The sequence below is a fragment of the Barbus barbus genome, assembly GCF_936440315.1.
Source record: "Barbus barbus genome assembly, chromosome: 36".
NCBI classification, from domain to species: domain Eukaryota; kingdom Metazoa; phylum Chordata; class Actinopteri; order Cypriniformes; family Cyprinidae; genus Barbus; species Barbus barbus.
This window is the reverse complement of record NC_136714.1, coordinates 28298891-28320145: the sequence shown is the minus strand read 5'-3', so window position 1 is coordinate 28320145 and position 21255 is coordinate 28298891. Positions and strand designations below refer to the sequence as shown.

General features: G+C 39.8%; 1 protein-coding gene across 1 annotated transcript in view; it reads left to right on the top strand.

Annotated features, from left to right (window-relative positions):
* LOC306855547 (dimethylglycine dehydrogenase, mitochondrial-like) overlaps positions 1–19892 on the top strand; it is a 20301-nt gene extending 409 nt beyond the window's left edge. The window contains exons 3-17 of the mRNA XM_079394308.1: positions 920–1091; positions 2856–2954; positions 3094–3258; positions 4212–4416; positions 9544–9792; positions 10344–10542; positions 12551–12720; positions 14163–14316; positions 15691–15856; positions 16251–16381; positions 17072–17289; positions 17383–17540; positions 17722–17781; positions 17919–18053; positions 19298–19892. Of these exons, the coding sequence (XP_079250434.1) occupies positions 920–1091; positions 2856–2954; positions 3094–3258; positions 4212–4416; positions 9544–9792; positions 10344–10542; positions 12551–12720; positions 14163–14316; positions 15691–15856; positions 16251–16381; positions 17072–17289; positions 17383–17540; positions 17722–17781; positions 17919–18053; positions 19298–19507 (2491 nt within the window). The 3' untranslated portion in view covers positions 19508–19892. The remainder of the gene's footprint in view (positions 1–919; positions 1092–2855; positions 2955–3093; positions 3259–4211; positions 4417–9543; positions 9793–10343; positions 10543–12550; positions 12721–14162; positions 14317–15690; positions 15857–16250; positions 16382–17071; positions 17290–17382; positions 17541–17721; positions 17782–17918; positions 18054–19297) is intronic.
* Positions 19893–21255: the final 1363 nt, after the last annotated feature.

The window sequence follows — 21255 nt, the reverse complement described above, 5'->3', positions numbered from 1 at the left end:
TATCTGATAGACCTGACAATTATGAGATGTATCTGAGAAAATATGAGATATATCTGACAGATCTTGCAAACATTATGGGAATGCATAGGAAAATTCAGCCTAATGGATGGAATACTTCGGTCCCGCTTTATATTAATGTCCCTAACACCTGTGTACTTACATAGTAACTAGATGTGTATGTAGTATGTAGCCACAGTGTAAGTACACATTAGTATCTACGGCTCTAATGTTTGAGTAACTACACACATGTAACAACCCTCAGAATGGTATGTGTAAGTACAGATGTGTAACAGGATATTAGTAACAACACTTTTTGGTAAAGAAAGTGTTACACTTTATATTAAGTAATTACTCTGATGTTACACAGCAGCGGCCAGTAAGTTAGGCTTTACATATAAATTGTGGTTGGTGTCCAGAATGTTACACTTTATATTAAGTGGACACTTCCTGAGGCGTTATCATGTAAGTACACTGGTATTACTGTGGTGCACCATCTCCAGATCCAACTCCTCTCACTTTACATATCCCTAAACCCACCTGTCTCCACCCCCTGATCAAACTGTGAGTCCTGTTACACCAGTACTTACTGAAGTGAAAATGAAAAAGTGTTGTTACCAATGTCCTGTTACACATTTGTACTTACACATACCATTCTGAGTGTTGTTACATGTGTGTAGTTACAGAAATATTACAGCTGTGGATACTATGTATCAATGTGTACTTACACTGTGGTTACATACTATGTGCACATCTAGTTACTATGTAAGTACACAGGTATTAGGGACACTTAATATAAAGTGGGAGCAATACTTCAATAATCAAAATATCCGATTCTGCAGAAATGTGTGATTGAGCATATCTGATCATATTCTGGTGATCTGTGACGCTGTGTGTCTGATGGTGTTGATCTGCTTCTCAGGGACGGATCAGCCGGAGTTCTGGGGAAGCGTCTGAAGGACTCGGCCGAGACGGTGGTCATCGGCGGCGGGTGTGTCGGGGTCAGTCTGGCCTATCATCTGGCCAAAGCCGGACAGAAGGACGTGGTGCTGCTGGAAAAGTCTGAGCTGACGGCTGGATCCACATGGCATGCGGTACGCACACGGGTCAGGGGTCAGAGGTCAGAGGTCATCAGGAATCTAGATGTGGAGTAGTATTTTAGAAAACACTCCTGGCTGCAACAAACCCCATAAGTTAGGAACCCCCTCAGTGATGAAAGCCGTTCAGTAGTTACTCTGGGGTTTTTTTTTATTTTAAGGAGTTTGATGTAACTGTAACAGATGTGCACTGTAAAAAAAAAAAAAAAGTTGAAACAACTTAAAATTTGAAGGCAACCAGCTTCAGCAGATTTGTGAGTTTTCTCAACTTGTTGTTTTAAGTTAATACAACAAAAAGTTGAGAATCTCCTACAAAAATCTGCTGAAGCTGGTTGCCTTCAAATTTTAAGTTGTTTTAACTTTTTTTTTTTTTTTTTTTTTTACAGTGTGAATACACTCAGAAGTCGTCTTGATAAACTCTCAAGCAGCTGCTTTCTGTCTATAACGCTTTATACAATACTGATTGTTTCAAAGATAAACAGGACAATTACAGAATCCATGATGTGATAAAATATGAGACAAATTCATCTGTAAAGCAGCTCTAAAAAGACAGATTATTCAGATTAGTTCAGTCGTGCTGCTGCTCCATCTGCTTGAATTCAATTCAATTCAATTCAAGTTTATTTGTACTTTTCACGATGCAAATCGTTGCACAGCAGCTTTACAGGAAATTACATTTCTACATTATATGCAAAAACAGATAACTCCGTTTTTTTAATTTTCAAAAATCATGTTTTTATTGTTTCATTATGTTAGTTAGCTGTTTTTTTAGTTATTTTTTAAACCTAGTCAAAAAACCCAACTGCAGTTTGATTGAGATTAATTGAATGCACAATGAAAAAACATGATTTTTGAGAATTGTTAAAAACGGAGTTATCTGTTTTTGCAAATGAACTCTTCATATTTAGTAATAGCTTATCAGTGGTGACTATGTTAAGTTGATGTACATATGGCAGAAATGTACAGTAAAACTCAAGCAGTTAGTTAATGACGTAATCAAACAGACGGTGAACACTATTAACAGCAATGATTATATGTTGCGATCAAACTCATAGCAAAGTTTGGTAGTTTTGTATGTTGTCTTGAGGGTTGGCATCATCTGAGGTCTTCTGAGCAAAACTAAATAAAAGTATTTTCTGGCCAGTCAGCAATAGAATGTGGTTTCAAAAATGGAGATTAATTTGTTGAAATGAGATTAGAACTGTATATCTAGAACTGGATCAGCCTGAAGACTTCTGTGTGTTCTAGAATAAACAAACTCATATTAAGTGTTTGATTTCTATACTCCATCAGCTCCTCTCAAACTGTCCAGATCCTCGTCTGACCAAACCTTTAAGCCACTGTTAGTAATTAACCAGTATGACGTCTGGTCTGTCCATGGTTTTCTGCTGTAAGAAATTAAAACCTTCCTGTAGCTTAGTTAGTAGATCATGGCGCTTGCAACGCCAAAGTCATGGGTTTGATTCTCAGTGAATGCATGAACTGATAAATTGTAAAGCTTGAATGAATGTTAAGTCACTTCAGATAAAAGCGCCTGCCAAATGCATGAATGTAAATGTAAAAGCATGACAGCTGACAGTGAAAATGACTTGTTTTGAAGTCTCACTGGAGTATTTCAGGTTAAACAGGCTGAAATGTGACTTAAAATGATTGACTGAGATGATTGACAGTGTATGACAGAGGTTATGTTACCGTGTGCATGTGCTGTTCTGCTGTACTCGAGTCTGAACGACGTGATGCTGACGCTGTTTTCATCCACAGGCAGGACTCACCACATACTATCACCCAGGCATTAATGTGAAGAAGATTCATTATTACAGCATCAAACTCTTCGAGCAGCTCGAGGCCGAGACGGGACAGGTGAGACACATCAATAAACATGTTTACTAGTGCTAGAGAGATTCGTTGCAGGTGAGTTGCTCAGGATTTCGCTGTAATGAACTGCTGCAGCTCTGAGAGGCTGTATTGAATGTGTGATTGGGGTGTGATTGTGTCGCAGGCCGTGGGCTTCCATCAGCCCGGCAGCATCAGACTGGCGTCCACTCCGGTCCGAGTCGATGAGCTCAAATATCAGATGACCAGGACACACTGGCACCCGACGCCACAGTTCCTCATCGGCCCCGAGAAGATCCAGCAGCTCTTCCCTCTGCTCAACATGGACAAGGTACGAATACGTTCAGACGGATGATGTCGAGACTGACACATATACTGTATTTTAATGATTTTTAATGTTGATATATTGTATTTTTTCTCTTTTCCCCCTTTTTTCTTGTTGAAAAGCATCAATAAAAAGCATTAGTATCTAAGATGCAACGTTTACAAACATAAACGCTATAAACATGTATTTTATTTTTCTGTCACTCCACAACAAATCCTTTACATTTAACGGTTTACAGAACAGAACAGGAATGAAAATATGTGACCCTGGACCACAAAACCAGTCATAAGGGTCAATTCTTTTAAATTGAGATTTATATTAATCTGAAAGCTGAATAAATAATCTTTCCATTGATGTATGGTTTGTTATGATCGGACAATATTTGAAAATCTGGAATCTGAGGGTGCAAAAAAATCTAAATATTGAGAAAATCTCCTTTAAAGTTGTTCAAATGAAGTTCTTAGCAATGCATATTACTAATCAAAAATGAAGTTTTGATATATTTACGGTTGGAAATTTACTAAATATCTTCATGGAACATGATCTTAATATCCTAATGATTTTTGTCATAAAAGAGAAATGTATAATTTTGATCCATACAATGTATTGTTGGCTATTGCTACAGATATACCTGTGTTACTGATGACTGCTTTTGTGCTGCAGGGTCAGATATAAGCATAAAACAAACATAAATTATGTGGCATTCGTTGTAAACAACATTTACTATAAAGGCCAAGCCTAAATTTATTTAAAGCATGTTTTTATCCCTCATTTGGCACAAATCCAAATGTTTGCACTGATGTTAATTGCAGTACATACACTACTTTGGAATATAAGTCACAGCATGTCTCATATGATAAAAAAACGACTTATACTCTGAAAAATACATCTGTTAAATTCGGTGAGGACAGCAGAACATCTGTGTGTGGATGCTGAAGCTGCTTGTCTCTGTGTGTCAGGTGTTGGCAGGTCTCTATAATCCGGGTGACGGTCACATCGACCCGTATTCTCTGACGATGGCTCTGGCGGCGGGAGCGCGAATGTACGGCGCTCAGATCTATTATCCTGCTCCAGTCACAGGCCTCACGCCTCAAGCTGACGGCAGATGGGACGTCCAGACACCACACGGAACCATCCGAGCCAATCGCATCGTCAATGCCACAGGTTTGTCCACACCCACACAACAGACCCCCCCCCCCCCCCCCCCACATGACAGACCACACCCGTATGTTAGGCCACACCTATATACACTAAAGCACACCCACATGACATACCACACCCCCACATGATAGACCACACCCACGTTGTAGGCCACACCTACATATACGAGACCACACCCACATTATATACCATACCCCCACACGATAGACTACGCCCGTTTTTAGGCCACACCCACATGATAGACCACACCCCCACATTATAGACCACACTCATTTGTTAGGCCACGCCCCCACACGCTAGACCACACCCACGTGTTGGACCATGCCCTCACATTATAGACCACACCAACATCTTTAAACACACCCTTATTTGTTAGGCCAAACCCCTATATGTTAAACCACATACCACATGTTAGATCACGCCCTCACATGATAGACCACACCCCCACATGTTAGACCACACCTGTTTGTTAGGCCACACCCACATACACTAGCCCACACCCACATTACATACCACACCCCCAAATGATAGACCACACCCGTTTGTTAGGCCACACTACACCACACCCCACGTTAGACCATGTTCTCACATAATAGACCACACCCACATCTTAGAACACACCCCACATTTGTTAGATCATACCCCCAACTAACAGACCATGCCCCTAATATGTAAAAACCACACCCCCACATGATAGACCTCACCTGTTTGTTAGGCCACACCCCCACATGTTAAACCACATAACACGTTAGATCACGCCCAACATGATAGACCACACCCACATCTTAGACTACACCCCATATATGATAGAGCACACCTCCACATGTTAGGCCACACCCACATGTGTTAGGCCACACCCCTCACTGCGGTCTGAGGAGCATCTGCTCCCCGTTTATATTCCAACTTGTTGCACTCGTGAACTCAGAAGAGCTGCTGGAAATCTGAGGTGACGAGACAAACGGAACAGCATGTTTTTCAGCTTCTTAAAAAGTCTTCAATTACGTTTGATCAAATTTAAGGCCATAAAACGTATTACAGATCTTAAATGGTTTACCAAAAGTTATAATTATAATTTTGAGAGGTCTTAAATTTGGGGATGGAAAAAAAGGATTGCAATACATACTAATGTGATTAAACTTCAAAAGGTGATGATTTCGTGAAATAAACATAAGCACTGCACGCTCAAAGTCAAACGTGGCACTGTTGTGTAATCTACAGACTCTCGGTTTCAGAGCAGTTCTCAATCAGGGAATACCACACATGAGTTCATGGAGTTTATAGTGTAATATTTTGTAAGATGTATATTTTATCTCCCTCATCTATGGTGGCCGAGAGATCTCAACGCGCTGCAAATACAAAAAACATCTGCAAAATAAGAAAACAACTTCCTCAATTTTTTTTTCTTGCTGGTGCTTTTTGAAGTTGTGTTTTCTGAAGTTGCAGCGCGTTGAGCTCTCTCGGCCACCATACTCATCTGTTTGAATGAATGGCTGGAAGTATAAGTATAGACTTTTCAAAGTAAGTGTCAGCCTTTATTTTATTTTAAATTCCCACATTAAATCTTTTTTTTTTCTGGATATTATGGTATGTTGGTGACACAATAAACTCTTATCTGGTATTTAATTGAAGGTACACACTTGTATCGTCTTTCTGGGCCACCAGTCACAAGAAGGAAAGACAAAGAACATGATTTATCATATTCAATATATAGATTGTACTAGTTTCAGCAAAATCTGACAGAAGCAGGATTTGTTGTAATATTTTGTGCTGATGTTCTTATTGGATTGTGCTGAAGCAGCTTTGATAAGATGAGCAGACACACATTGCACAGTCGCACGGGCCTAAAGGCCGATCGCTGACCTCTGACCTCTCCTATAGCAAACACACCTGATTGCGTCCCATAATCCCTCTCTGCTGCTGTTTTCATCCTGTGTCTCTGAAACGAGTGTGCTGAACGTTTAATGTGTGTCATGTGCTGCTGATCCAGAGGTCAGATGCAGTCAGACTTTTCTCTGCTTCCTTTTCCTGTTTTCTCTGTTTGTGTGATTCTGTTTAAACATGAGATCTGACTGAGTGTTTCTGTGGACTGAACTGAGTAATGAAGAAGCAGAGTCAGATCTGAGTGTGTGTGTGTTTGTTTAGCTGATTTTGGTCTAGGTTTAATGCTTTTGGGGTTTTGGCCTTCTGCCCCGCTCACATGACCAGCCAATCAGCTCTCGCCAACAGTTCATCTCTCAGCCAATCATCAGAGGTCTCTCTCACACGCCTCAGCTCAACCAGTTCTCACCAGAACTCTTCTTTCTTTTTTCCCCCTCAAGCTGACCGAACAAAACTCTGACTTCAGTTATTTCTGTCAAGGCCATCAACTTCAGTGACTGACTCAGATATATTCTATTCTATTCTATTCTATTCTATTCTATTCTATTCTATTCTATTCTTTAATATTATAATTTATTTCTATTCTGTTTTATTCTGTACCATTCTATTCTATTCTATTCTATTCTATTCTATTCTATTCTATTACCTATTATATAGTCTATTCTACGTATAGTCTATTCTATATTATTCTAATTTGCCCTATTTTATTCTATATTATTCTAATCGGTTCTATTCTATACTATTCTATTCTGTTCTAATCTATTCTACGCTTTTCTATTCTATTGTAGTAGGATCTACTCTGTTCTATTTTATTCTGTTCTATACATTTCTTTCATATTATAATCTATTATGTTGTTTTATTCTGTAGTGTTCTATTCTATTGTTATCTATTCACTTACAGTCTATTCTATATTATTCTAATTTGTTCTATTTTATTCAGTTCTATATAATGCCAAAAGGTTCTTTTCTACTCTGTTCTATTCTGTTCTATACATTTCTTTAATATAATAATCTATTCTATTCTGTTTTATTCTGTAGTATTCTATTCTATTCTGTTATCTATTCACTTATAGTCTATTATATTATTCTAATTTATTCTATTTTATTCAGTTCTATATAATGCCAATAGGTTCTATTCTATACTGTTTTTCTAATCTATTCTACTCTTTTCTATTCTATTCTAGTAGGTTATACGCTGTCCTATTCTATTCTATTCTATTCTATTCTATTCTATTCTATTCTATTCTATTCTGTTCTGTTCTATTTTGCTGTATTCAGAGAAATCGAGAGTATGAGCTGTTTGTTTGTCTCACTCCTTGTGTTTGATTCAGTTTTTTCAGTGATCCATTGAGATTAGAAGCATTTTTAAAGGGGTCCTATTATACTTTTTCACTTTTTTAATTTTAGTCAGTGTGTAGACATTCTATTCTGTTCTATTCTATGTACACTCACAGCACTACAGATGTTTGTGATTGTGTGTTTGTTGCTCTGGCTGAACTAGTTCTGATCCACACACACACACACACACACACACACACACACACAGCGTAATTCAACAGACCAAATGAACACATTAAACAATGCTTCATTAAAAATGTCAAAATGCAAAAAGTTGTTCTGTGAGGGATATGTTTAGTGCTGGGGTTAGAAAATATCATTGGCTCAGTGTGTTGGGCTGCTGGAGGTTATTTCAGACTGATGGATCATGTTCTGTGAGATTATTTCAGGACATCTGCAGTGTTTGTGTATCTCCTTTGCTCAGGAGTTCTTCTTAAAGGAACAGTTCACTCAAAAAAGAAAATCTGCTGTAAATATGCTCACCTTCAGGCCATCCGAGATGTAGATGAGTGTGTTTCTTCATCAGGTTTGTAGAAATGTGTCTCTGCATCAGTGTCTCAGCAATGGATGCTCTGCAGTGAATGGGTGCCGTCAGAATGAGAGTCCAAACAGCTGATAAAAACATCACAATAATCCACACCACTCCAGTCCATCAGTTAACATCTGGAGAAGACAAAAGATGAAACACATCCAGCATTAAGACGTTTTTAACAAAAACTGCGAGTCCATAATAACTCTTCCTCCAGTGAGAAAGTGTTCTGGTCTGAATCAGGAGAGAAATCTGCACAGATCAAGCCGTGTTTAAAAGACAAAACAGCTCTAAACTAATATGTGGCTGGATTTTGATGTGAGAGACAACAGCAGATGCACTTTTTCACTGGAGGAAGAGTTATTATGGATTATGAAATCACATTTTAGTTAAAAGCGTCTTAATGATGGATTTGTTTGAGCTTTTGTCTTCTCCAGATGTTAACTGATGGATTGGAGTGCTGTGGATTACTGTAATATAAAGTCTTGTATAAACAGGCCAAATACACACTGGAAAAGGAGATCAGAGTGGCAAAGAGGAATTATTCTGACAAACTCAGGAACAAATGATCTTCCAGTGATCCGGCTTCAGTGTGGATATGAATGAAGGATATCACCAGTTACAAGACACCATCCCCCAGCACTCTGGAGAATCAACACCTGACAGACGATCTGAACGAGTTTTATTGTCGTTTTGAAAGATCACCCCACACCCGCCCAGAACACCTCTCCACACAACCATTAACACCTCCAGCAACCCCCCTCCCCCCACACCTGAACTGCAGATAAGTGAAGATGATGTGTGCCAGGTCTTCAGAAAGAACAAAAGAAGGAAAGCACCTGGTCCAGACGGTGTGTCACCAGCCTGCCTAAAAATCTGTGCTGACCCGTTGGCCCCCATCTTCACACAGATCTTCAACAGATCACTGGAGCTGTGTGAAGTCCCCTCATGCTTCAAACGCTCCACCATCATCCCCGTCCCAAAGAAACACAACATTACTGGACTTAATGACTACAGACCTGTAACTCTATTATTTATTCACCACACTTGCTTACTTTTTTATTTATCAAATTTTTTCATTTCAAATTTGCACATATTAGACCTGTACACACATAAGTGTCTATATTATATATTGTGTTTTTGCTGTTTTTGTACATTGCCTATTTGGATATTTGTATATTCTTCTTTTATTATCTGTGTCCTGTCCTGTTGCTGTCTCTCTGTCACACTGTGGAGCTACTGTCACTAAAATAAATTCCTTGTATGTGTAAACATACCTGGCCAATAAAGCTCATTCTGATTCTGATTCTGATGATTTTATCAGCTGTTTGAACTCAGCAGTGATATATGATATGTAAAGTGCTGTGTATTTGTCTTGATTTCAGGGTTCTGGGCGCGTGAACTGGGTCAAATGATCGGGTTCCAGCACCCTACCATCCCAGTGCATCACCAGTACGTCGTCACGGCGACGGTTCCCGAGGTGAAGGCGCTGGAGGCGGAGCTTCCGGTGATCCGGGATCTGGAGGGCTCGTATTACCTGCGTCAGGAGCGAGACGGCCTGCTGTTCGGACCCTACGAGAAGGAGGAGAAGATGAAGCTGCAGGACTCGTGGATCAGAGACGGAGTTCCTCCAGGTCAGCACACGATCACAGAGAGCAGATCACAGTGAAAGCACAGCACAGTCAGAAATAGAGCTGGGAAAATAAACCAATGTATCGCGAATCAAGTAATTATTCTGCGTCGATTCTGAGATTTTCCGAATGCATCACGATTCTTTCTGGAGTCGATTCTGAGCTTAGTTTTGAACAGAAGATGGCACTGCATGCTTGAGAAACAGCTGTACTCTGTTTCCAAATCCTTACACACACTTGAACCTAAAATAATAATTCATAAAATTTGAAAAGGTTGAAGGGAATTACAAGGGTGTTCACAGTGAGCTGTGATTACATTAATCTCACGTCGCAAAAGCATTCTGAGCCGAGGTGAAATTACAGACTCAGCTGAACTTACAAGTGCTCTTCAGCGTTCTTCTTCATCAGAAATTGAGTGTGTGGATAAACACTAGAGTAGAGCGCCATCTACTGTTAAAATATAAGCTCAGAATCAATTCTAGAGAGAATCCCGATGCATTCGGAAGATCGATTCTGCATCGACTAGTCAGAAATAAATCAAGTGTGTGTCGCAGGTTTCGGAAAGGAGCTGTTTGAGTCCGATCTGGACCGGATCATGGATCACGTGGAGAGGGCCATGGAGATGGTGCCAGTTCTGAAGAACGCTGACATCATCAACATCGTGTCTGGACCGATCACATACACACCTGACCTGCTGCCCATGATAGGACCACACCAGGGAGCCAGAAACTACTGGACTGCCATCGGCTTCGGGTGAACACACACTCTCTCTCTCACACACACACACACACACACTCTCTCTCTCACACACACACACATGTTGGTTTTTGTGGTTTATGGGGACTCTCCATAGGCGTAATGGTTTTTATACTGAACAAACTGTGTGTGCTATTGCCCTACACCAACCCTACACCTAAACTTAGCCCTCACAGGAGACTTTGTGCATTTTTAGATTTTCAAAATAACACCATTTAGTATGTTTTTTAAGCCTTTTGAATTACGGGGACATAGGCAGTGTCCTCATAAACCACCTTCATATTGTAATACCTCTGTCATACCCATGTCATTATACACATTTGTGTCCTCATAAACCACATAAACACACACACACACACACACACACTTTTTTTGTAGTTCAATAACTAATTCATTTTCGATAACTGATTTAGTTCAATAAGGCAAGGGAAGGCAAGTTTATTTATATAGCACATTTCTAATACATTGGTAATTCAAAGTGCTCTACATAAAAGAGTAAAATAATCATAAAAAATAATCACAACAATAAAAACAAGGACTATTATGTTTTAAAAATTGATTTAAAATGAATTAAAACAGTTAAGAATACAAAGTGATGATACATAAACTAACAATAACTGTAATTTAGTTCAATAACTCTGATTCAGTTTAACATTATTCAGATCAATAACTATAATTCAGTTCAGTAGCTGTTCAGTAGAGAGTTGTACTTGTAACCTGAAGGTTGTGGGTTCGAGTCTCGGGCCGGCAGGGATTGTAGGTGGGGGGAGTGAATGTCCAGCGCTCTCTCCACCCTCAATACCACGACTGAGGTGAGACCCTTGAGCAAGACACCGAACCCCCAACTGCTCCCCGGGCGCCGCAGCATTAGCTGCCCACTGCTCCGGGTGTATGTTCACTACTGGGTGTGTGTTCACTGCTGAGTGTGTGTTCACTACTGAGTGTGTGTTCACTACTGAGTGTGTGTTCACTACTGAGTGTATGTTCACTACAGAGTGTATGTTCACTACTGAGTGTGTGTTCACTACTGAGTGTGTGTTCACTGCTGAGTGTGTGTTCACTACTGAGTGTGTGTTCACTACTGAGTGTGTGTTCACTACTGAGTGTATGTTCACTACTGAGTGTATGTTCACTACTGAGTGTGTGTTCACTACTGAGTGTGTGTTCACTACTGAGTGTATGTTCACTACAGAGTGTGTGTTCACTACTGAGTGTGTGTTCACTACTGAGTGTGTGTTCACTACTGAGTGTATGTTCACTACTGAGTGTGTGTTCACTACCGAGTGTATGTTCACTACTGAGTGTGTGTTCACTACTGAGTGTGTGTTCACTACTGAGTGTATGTTCACTACTGAGTGCTCACTTGGATGGGTTAAATGCAGAGCACAAATTCAGAGTATGGGTCACACACCACTTCTTCTGCCCTTTCAGTTCAACTAACTGTGATTCAGTTCAATTACTGTGACTGCTGGTTCTACAACTCAGATGTGAATTTTAAAACTTTTGTGCTTTAAAAATGTATGTTGTTTTTTCATAAAGACTACAATAACATACTTATTTTACTTTGCTTTTTAATCAAAAACACTGAATTAACAAAGCATTGTTCAGCTTGATTACAGAATACAGATATGTACAATGATAGAATTATAATTATTTTAGAATTATAATTATTATAATTAAACAGATTATAGAATACACCTGTACAAATGATAGGATTATATTTTATTATAGAATTCCATTTATGCAGATTTTAGAATACGTATATGAAGATGACAGAATTAAAGTTATTATGAATTTATGAGTTTATTATGAGATTGTAAATAAATAAATACAATTCAGACTATAGAATTATAATTTATTATTTATTAATTATGGTTATTATAATTATTATACATATTATAGAAGACACATATATTCATATTTAGAATATGCACATATTTCATATTTGAACACATGTACAGTAAATAATTGCTTCCACACGTCATACCGTGGTGATGATTGACAGGTACGGTATCATTCACTCTGGAGGAGTGGGGAAGTTCCTGAGCGACTGGATCGTGAGCGGTGAGCCGCCGTATGATCTGATTGAGTGCGACCCCAACCGCTACGCTCACTGGACCAGCGTCCCCTATCTGTGCGCCAAAGCCAGAGAGTCCTACGGATTCAACAACGTCGGTGAGTCACGTGACAGGAAGCGGTTGCGTTAGACTTCAACATTTGGGTCGTTAAAATTCTGTCATAATCTATTATTACCCATCATTTTCATTTTCATATTTTAATTATAATAACATTTAATTGCTTGCATTTTTGTTCACATTTTCATTTTTAATAATGAACCTACAGGACGAGCATATAGGCTTATGCATTAATTTATCGGAGTGTCTATTTGCAAATGGCCCGCCTTGTTGGCAGATTTTACTCTAACTCCACCATCAGTTTCAGTGGCGTAGGCGGTAAAGCCAATGCTTTTTGATGCGATCGACCCGAGTTCAAATCCGCCTTTTGGCTAACTTTTTTTTGGCATTCTTTTTGCAAATCTCGTATCACATCCTAAAGGCATTTAGTTTTAATAAAAATGAAGGAAATAATGGAAAAGTTAAAAAAATAAAGTACTGGGTGGGGTTAGGTTACGGGTAGGGAGGGCTTTATTATCCCACAAATGTGGCATCCATTTAATAACCTGAATAATTTACACTCAATACATTATTATTGCATACAGTTTTATAATGTACTACAATACTGGGGTGCAGATAATTGCCACTATTTGCAATAAGTAGTATAAATAGCAGAAAATCCTGCAATTTTAACAGTGTAAATGGAATCTATAGTTTTTTTGCACGTAGTGTACATAGCCGCTGTCTTTATTTATTTACGAAGAGAAAAGATGAACAGAGACTGTGCGTCACTTTTCATGTTCAACACATACACATCCCGCAGTGACAGCGAAGGACACTAAAAACAACTGAATACTCTGGGGCTGGGTAAAAATATATATATATATATATTTCTTGATTTTAATAGATTCTTATTTTTATGAGAAATCATAAAAATCTTATTTTTATTGAATCCCAATTGATTCTGTTTTCAGTTGATGAATGAACCGTACATATAGTGCGCCTCCCATCCAATAAATCTCAATAGACTAAGATTTGTGCTTTGTTACTTTTGATATGAATCAAAATCTCAGATTTCAAATTCTGTCCATTTTATTAGGAAATTCAAGTAATAAATATTGTTTTGGCACTCTGTAGTTGTAGTGTTATATAGATATCTGCAGACACCTCCGATCAAGCGAAGCGGCAGTGCAAAGTGCTTTCGCTTTACTAGTGGACACTCGCCTGTGCGTAACCAAACGCATCGCAAAATACTGGTGACAGTTTTACTTTTGTTCTGGAGCTGATGGTCCACTCTGCTGCCACCAACTGGACACAGCTGGGAATTACAGTTAGAAATTACAAGAGATCTAACACCCTCAGTCTAATCTGTCAAAGTGATGGACAGCCTTCACATTTTTTCCATCCCTGCTTAAAAATTCTGTAAATGACGGAAAATTTCTGGTTAACGCGACCTCTGCGCGAGAGTGATGTGGACGATCTCTGAGCTATGATTGGTTTCAGTGGGTTACCCGAAGGAGGAGCGCTTCGCGGGTCGCCCGACTGACCGGGTCAGCGGTGTCTATGAGCTGCTGAAGGACAGATGCTCTATGGGCTTCCACGCAGGATGGGAGCAGCCGCATTACTTCCACAAACCGGGAGACGACTCCGGATACAAGTGAGATCTGCAGCTGATATCAGAAATCATTCAAATAATTTGTTTTGTAACAGATCTTTCCCTCGCGGGTCAAAATGACCAGAAGGCCTAAAATGAAACTTTTTTTTTGGTCCAGAAAGCATATATTGATCCATTTTTATATATATATTTTTTTTAATATTTATGTATTTTTTTAAATAATTTTTTGGGTGATTTTTATTTCTTTTGTTTTCTTTAATCATGGGTGTTATAATGTGTCTCTATGTGTGTGCTCGTGTAGGGGGGGGGGTATGTAAGTGTTTTTTGCCTTGGGAATATTCTGTAGTCTCAGCCCTTCGTTTGGATATACATTTTTTCTGGATTGTGTCAGATGTTTTGTTTTTTTAAATCAAATAAAAATGTTTTTCGACATTCCTATGGCGAAGGGTGCGAGGGAAGGATTTATTACTATTTTTACACCCACATAAAGTCCTTGAATCCACTCATTTTTTGTGTGTGATCCATGTTCAAGTGTGACAAAATTAAATGGAAAAAAACCCTCACAGTTTTTTCGACATTCCATTCATTCCTATGGTCGGGTCAAAATGACCCGTGAGGGAAGGATTTGTAATTGTTTTTTAAATACAGGCACATAAATCCTTGAATCCACTAAATTCTTTGTGTGTGTTCCAAATTCAAACAGAACAAAAGTCACAAAGTCTTGTACCACTCAAATGAACACTCAATTTTTTTTTTAAATTGTAAAAAAAAAAAAAAGGTTCAATGTTTGTGGTCGGTAAGATTTATAATGTTTCTAAAAGAAGTATTTTCTGCTCACCAAAGCTGCATTTATTTGATCAAAAATACAGTAAAAACATTTTATAAATGTTATAAATATTACAGTTTATACTACAGGCCATTGAATGCTTGAATCTGATTGGCTGACGAACTTAGGTGTGCAATTCTTTTCAGGGAAACGCACGATGAACGTAGTTCAGAAAAATAACCAAAGCCCATGACGACACTGGCCAAACAAATAAATATAGTAAACAACAGGATAAAAACGACAGATCATTTCCATGTTTTGCCACAAATTTAGTCTATTTCTCCCGCTCTCTCTCTCGTACAGACGCACAAATGGAAACAATGAACACGGTACTCTGACGATTTTATCAGTAAAATAGTTTAGCAACTTAAAATCTACATGACATTTCTCACATGAGGTAACTATGGCGCTGTTCGTGAAGAAAATTAACTATAAAGTAAAAAAAAAAAGCGAATAATTTCTTTAAAAAATAATAAATCTTACTGACCCCAAATGTTTTACATTAGTGTAAATAATGCTCTAATGAAGTGAAATGTGCTGCTCTGATTGGAGGATTGTGAGTGCATGTCTCTCTCGGGTCCTGTATGCAGGCCCAGCTTCAGAAGGACTAACTGGTTCGGGCCGGTCGGCCGCGAGTGTAAACTGGTGATGGAGGGCGTGGGTGTGATTGACCTTTCACCTTTTGGGAAGTTCATCGTGAAAGGAGAAGATTCACACCGGCTGCTTGACCGGCTGTTCGCCAACACACTGCCAAAGGTGAGAGAAACAAGAGAAACACCTACAATCCCTGCCGGCCTGAGACTCGAACCCGCAACCTTTGGATTACGAGTCCGACTCTCTAACCATTAGGCCACGACTTCCCCCGAGAGAGAGAGAGAGAGCGAGAGAGAGAGAGCGAGCGAGCACGTGTGTGTGAGTGAGTGAGTGTGAGAGAGAGAGAGAGAGAGAGAGAACGCGTGTGTGTGTGTGAGTGAGTGTGTGTGTGTGAGTGTAAGTGAGTGAGTGAGTGTGTGTGTGCACACGAGCAAGTGTGTGTGAGAGAGAGAGAGAGAACGCGTGTGTGTGTGAGTGTGTGAGAGTGAGTGAGTGAGTGAGTGAGTGTGTGTGTGTGTGTGTGTTGATTGAATCATGATGATCTAATGTTTCTCAGGTGGGTCAAACCAACATCAGTCACATGTTGACCCCACGGGGGCGTGTCTACGCTGAGGTCACAGTTACCCAGACTGCACCTGGAGAGTTTCTGCTCATCACAGGCTCCGGATCAGAGCTGCACGATCTGCGGTGCATCTCTCTCTCTCACACACACACACACACACACACACACATCAGTAACTATTACTACAATCTAAGAGCTGAAGGAGCCAGTGTGTGTAATGTGAGAATATCTGGAGAGTGTGTGTGTGTGTCAGTAACACAGCTGTCTGGTTTCTGCTCCTTGTCTCATCCAATCAGGAAACAGCACACTGACTCCCCCAAAAAAACACACACACGCACACGCACACGCGCACGCACACACACACACACACACACACACGCACACACACACACACGCACACACACACGCACACACACACACACGCACGGTGCCCCCTTCTGGATGAAGTTGAATTGACCTGCAGCACTAACAGATGTAGCTGTTAATAAGTCAGTCTTCACTAGTGATGAGCTGAAGCCTGTTAAAGTCCAGCGTTTGAGCTCCAGACACGAATTATTTATTGGATCATGTGTGAAAACATTTCTAAACATATTTTGAATGCAGTGCTTCGTTTTGCAAAAGATGTGAGGCATTTTGTGTTCAATTCTTGGATTTGTGTGTAAAGTTTGAAAAAAAAAAAAAAAAGTTTTGAAAATGTGTGAACCTGAAAAAAACTGTAAACCGTAACTCCACAGCCATAAGTGTAATGCAAGCATCTCTCATTCCCTGCATGAACTGCAGGCTCCAGCTGCTGTGTGTGTTTCTGTGTGTCTCAGGTGGATCGAGCGCGAGGTGTGTGACGGAGGGTACGCTGTGAGTGTGTGTAACGTGACGGATGAGGTCGGTGTTCTGGGCATTGCCGGGCCCAAGTCACGGGCGGTTCTTCAGAAGCTGACAGATGAAGACATGAGTGACACGGCCTTCAGATTCCTACACTGCAGATCCATGCAGCTCGCCGGCGTTCCCCTCCGCGCCATCCGCATATCCTACACAGGTGACCGCTACACGCTAGTCATGCTAATCGACAGGACGCATGCAGATGAGCCGCTGTCCTCATACCCTTGTGTGTGTTTGTGTGTGTGTGTAGGTGAGTTGGGTTGGGAGCTCTATATGGACATGCAGAAGATGTCAGTGGTGTATGAGGCGCTGATGGAGGCGGGACGAGATGAGAACATCGATAACTTCGGCACATATGCCATGAGCTCACTGAGACTGGAGAAGGGCTTCAGAGCCTGGGGAGCTGAGGTACTACACACACACACACACTAATAAACAAACAAACACGGACACACACACACACACACACTAATAAACAAACAAACATGCACACACACACACACACACACACACTAATACACAGACACACACAAACACACACATGCACACAACATTCATCTTATCTCAAAATTTTGTCTTTTGTTTTCAGATGAACTGCGACACAAATCCTTTAGAAGCCGGTTTGGACTATTTCATCAAACTCAGTAAGGTAATAATAAACAGCAGCAGTGTGTGAGGAGCAGCAGCGCTGTGTGTGTGTGTGTGTGTGTAAGAGTGTGTGTGTGTGAGAGTGAGTGAGATGTTGTTAGTGGTTTGGAGCACTCTCTCTATCTCTCTCTCTGGCAGCCTGCAGACTTCATCGGTAAACAGGCGCTGCTGGAGATCAGAGCTCAGGGTTTGAGCCGGCGGCTGGCGTTCCTCACGCTGCACACAGACGACATCGACCCGGAGGGAAACGAGACCGTCTGGTACAACGGAGAGGTGAAGCTAACACAGCACTAATAACACAACACAATACACACACACACACACACACACACACACACACACACACACACACACACACCCAACGGAGAGGTGAAGCTAACACAGCACTAATAACACAACACAATACACACACACCCAACGGAGAGGTGAAGCTAACACAACACAATGGGCTGTGACCAGATCAGCTGACAGGAAAGAGTTTCACTGTGTGTGTTACGGAAGAAACAAGAGTTATCAGCTCATCCAGAGTGACTTCTGTTTTTGATGGAAGCTTATTTCCGACACTGAATAAAACACAACAAAAAAAAACTTTTTTTCTTACAATTCCACTTTATATCTCATAATTCAGACTTTTTTGACTTAACTCTGAATTCAGAATTGCAAGAAAAGAGTCAGAATTGTGAGATAAAAAGTTATGTTTATTATTTGTGTTTATCAATTCTGTTTTTTATTTTTCATTCCTTTGCAAAACAGCCTGTCACCATTATCTCTATTCTGATGTTTTCTCACAATTCTAAGTTCATATTGAGCTATTCTAACTGTTGTTTCTCAGAACTGCTTAAGAAAAAAGGAGGTTAAATTGCCTTTTCCCCCATGGTGAAACAAGCTGGCAATTCTGACGTTTTCTTTCTCCTAATTGAGATATAAACTCAAATTGGTAATATCTGACCCTGCAGCACAAAAGCAGTCATGAGTAACACAGGTATATCTGTAGCAATAGACAACAATACATTGTATGGATCAAAATTATACATTTCTCTTTTATGACAAAAATCATTAGGATATTAAGATCATGTTCCATCAAGATATTTAGTAAATTTCCTACCGTAAATATATCAAAACTTCATTTTTGATTAGTAATATGCATTGCTAAGAACTTCATTTGAACAACTTTAAAGGAGATTTTCTCAATATTTAGATTTTTTTGCTCCCTCAGATTCCAGATTTTCTAATAGTTGTATCTCAGACAAATATTGTCCTATTTTTAAAAAAACTGAGCCTAATGACTGGTTTTGTGCTCCAGGGTCACATATATGATCACCTCTTTTCCTTTCATTTAGTGTCACTCATATTACTTTTCTCATGTAACCCTGGATTTCATTTGAACAAATTTATTATTTTCTTCAATTTAAATTTTTTATGAACCATTTTTAATGATTATTATTTAGAAAAAAAGAAATCTAAAATGATCAAATCTTTTTTTGTGTGAAACCGTGTGTTTGTGGTGTTGTGTGGAGGTGGTGGGGAACACGACGTCAGGATCGTACAGCTACAGCACTCAGCAGAGCCTGGCCTTCGCTTACCTGCCCCTGCACCTGACCCACACCGGTCAGAAGCTGGAGGTGGAGCTTCTGGGTCAGAAATACCCGGCCATGGTCACTCAGGAGCCGCTGGTCCTCACAGAACCCACCAGAACCCGCCTGCAGAAGAAGAACCGGAGCGTCTGACCATCATGAGCTCAATCAGTTTCATCAAACACTCTCAGATCAGGGAAATATCAGCCGAATCGTGATATATCTCAGCTTTATAAATCTGCTGTAATCGTGCCAGGATATGGAAATGTAAAGGTTGTAATTTTTAAAGTCTGTGTTAGAAATCTTTTAAACAGAAAACTGTGATGATTTGCTGCTTAAACATCATGTCTTAATGATTGACCAGCTTCTGTGAATTATTCTCACAGTGGTGTTGAACTCTTTAGACTTGTGTGTTTATGAGGGTCTTACAGTGAGCCAGAGAAGGACCCTAACTAAGCACAGGGTCAGTATTACTGATTATTCCTGTATCTCTCTACTGTATGTTCTCATTGTGAATAAACACACTTTCTCCGCTCTGACAACAGGTTTCATCATGTAAGTAAAAGCTTTAAAGGTGTAGGTTCTTATTGATATGTTGATGAACTTTTGTTTATCCTCCTGAGACCCTGTGCTCATATGAGGACATTATATTGTACAGTTTTGAGTCTGGATGTCCCGTGAAGGCTTTTCAGAGACACCAAATGATTGGAGGTTTCACCCTCTGCTTGGTCTTCAGAAATGTCTGATATTAATTTAGTGATCACTTTTATGGAAATAATATTATTTTAATATTTTGTAATTATCATTTAAATCTGACTATTTTTAAACTGTTTGTCATAAATCAACATCTCAGGAAAATGTATGGGGTTTCAAATCAAAATATATACATGTCCACAGTTGAGGACACCGGGACTAAAAGCATGTTTATTACGCATTTTGGCAGACACAACAAATTAATATAGGGGAAAAAAACATATTTCAATATTCCTATGAAATATTATGAAAATCTTGTCCGTTATTACTCTCATTATTATACTTCTTTTTTCATTACATGTAGCCCCAAAAACACATTAAAATGCAAATGAGATACATTGTATATAATGGGAAAACCCGTTTATGGCCATCTTACACACATTTTGCAGAAACAAAAAGGTATATCAAATCATTCTGTTATAACAGTTCAGAATCATATTTATACTGTTTGGTGAACAAAAATCGTGAAACCTAAAAAAATCACAATTGTTTTGCCTATGCATGCTCATTCATGCCCTTTTATTTATAAATTCCTGTGTCCTCACCAAGGACATTGCATAACATATGGATGAAATATAATTTAAAAAACAAAGAAACAAATTTTCGTATGCTCTAAACAAGTAATGACATGGGGGAAAAAAAATCCTAATTTTTTTTCTGGGTCTCGGGAGGTTAAAATCTCTTAAAAAGACGGACATTTTGGTTCATGAATATTAATGACGTTACGTGACCGAAGCCTCACGAGGGACGTCACATGACTCATTAATATTCAGAGCCAAGCCCGAAACGAGAGTAATATTCATGAGCTGAGGCTCCTCAGGTGTTGTGGTTCCGCAGCCTCCCGCCGGGTTCGAGTCAGTTCTGTGACAGGAATCGGTTCAGATGACTCGGCTCTTCCGTGTCTGACTCAGAATGAGGAAACTCTGTGCGCTGTGTTTTCTGCTCGTTTCTGTCGCCGCCAAACCGCCGAATATCGTGCTGATTCTGGCGGATGATTCTGGCTGGAATGATGTGGGCTATCACGGCTCTGAGATCCGGACTCCTCATCTGGACCGGCTGTCCGAGCTCGGGGTTCGGCTGGAGAACTGCTACGTCCAGCCGCTGTGTTCTCTGTTGCAAGCAGTGTTATTTCAGTATCGTTATTTATT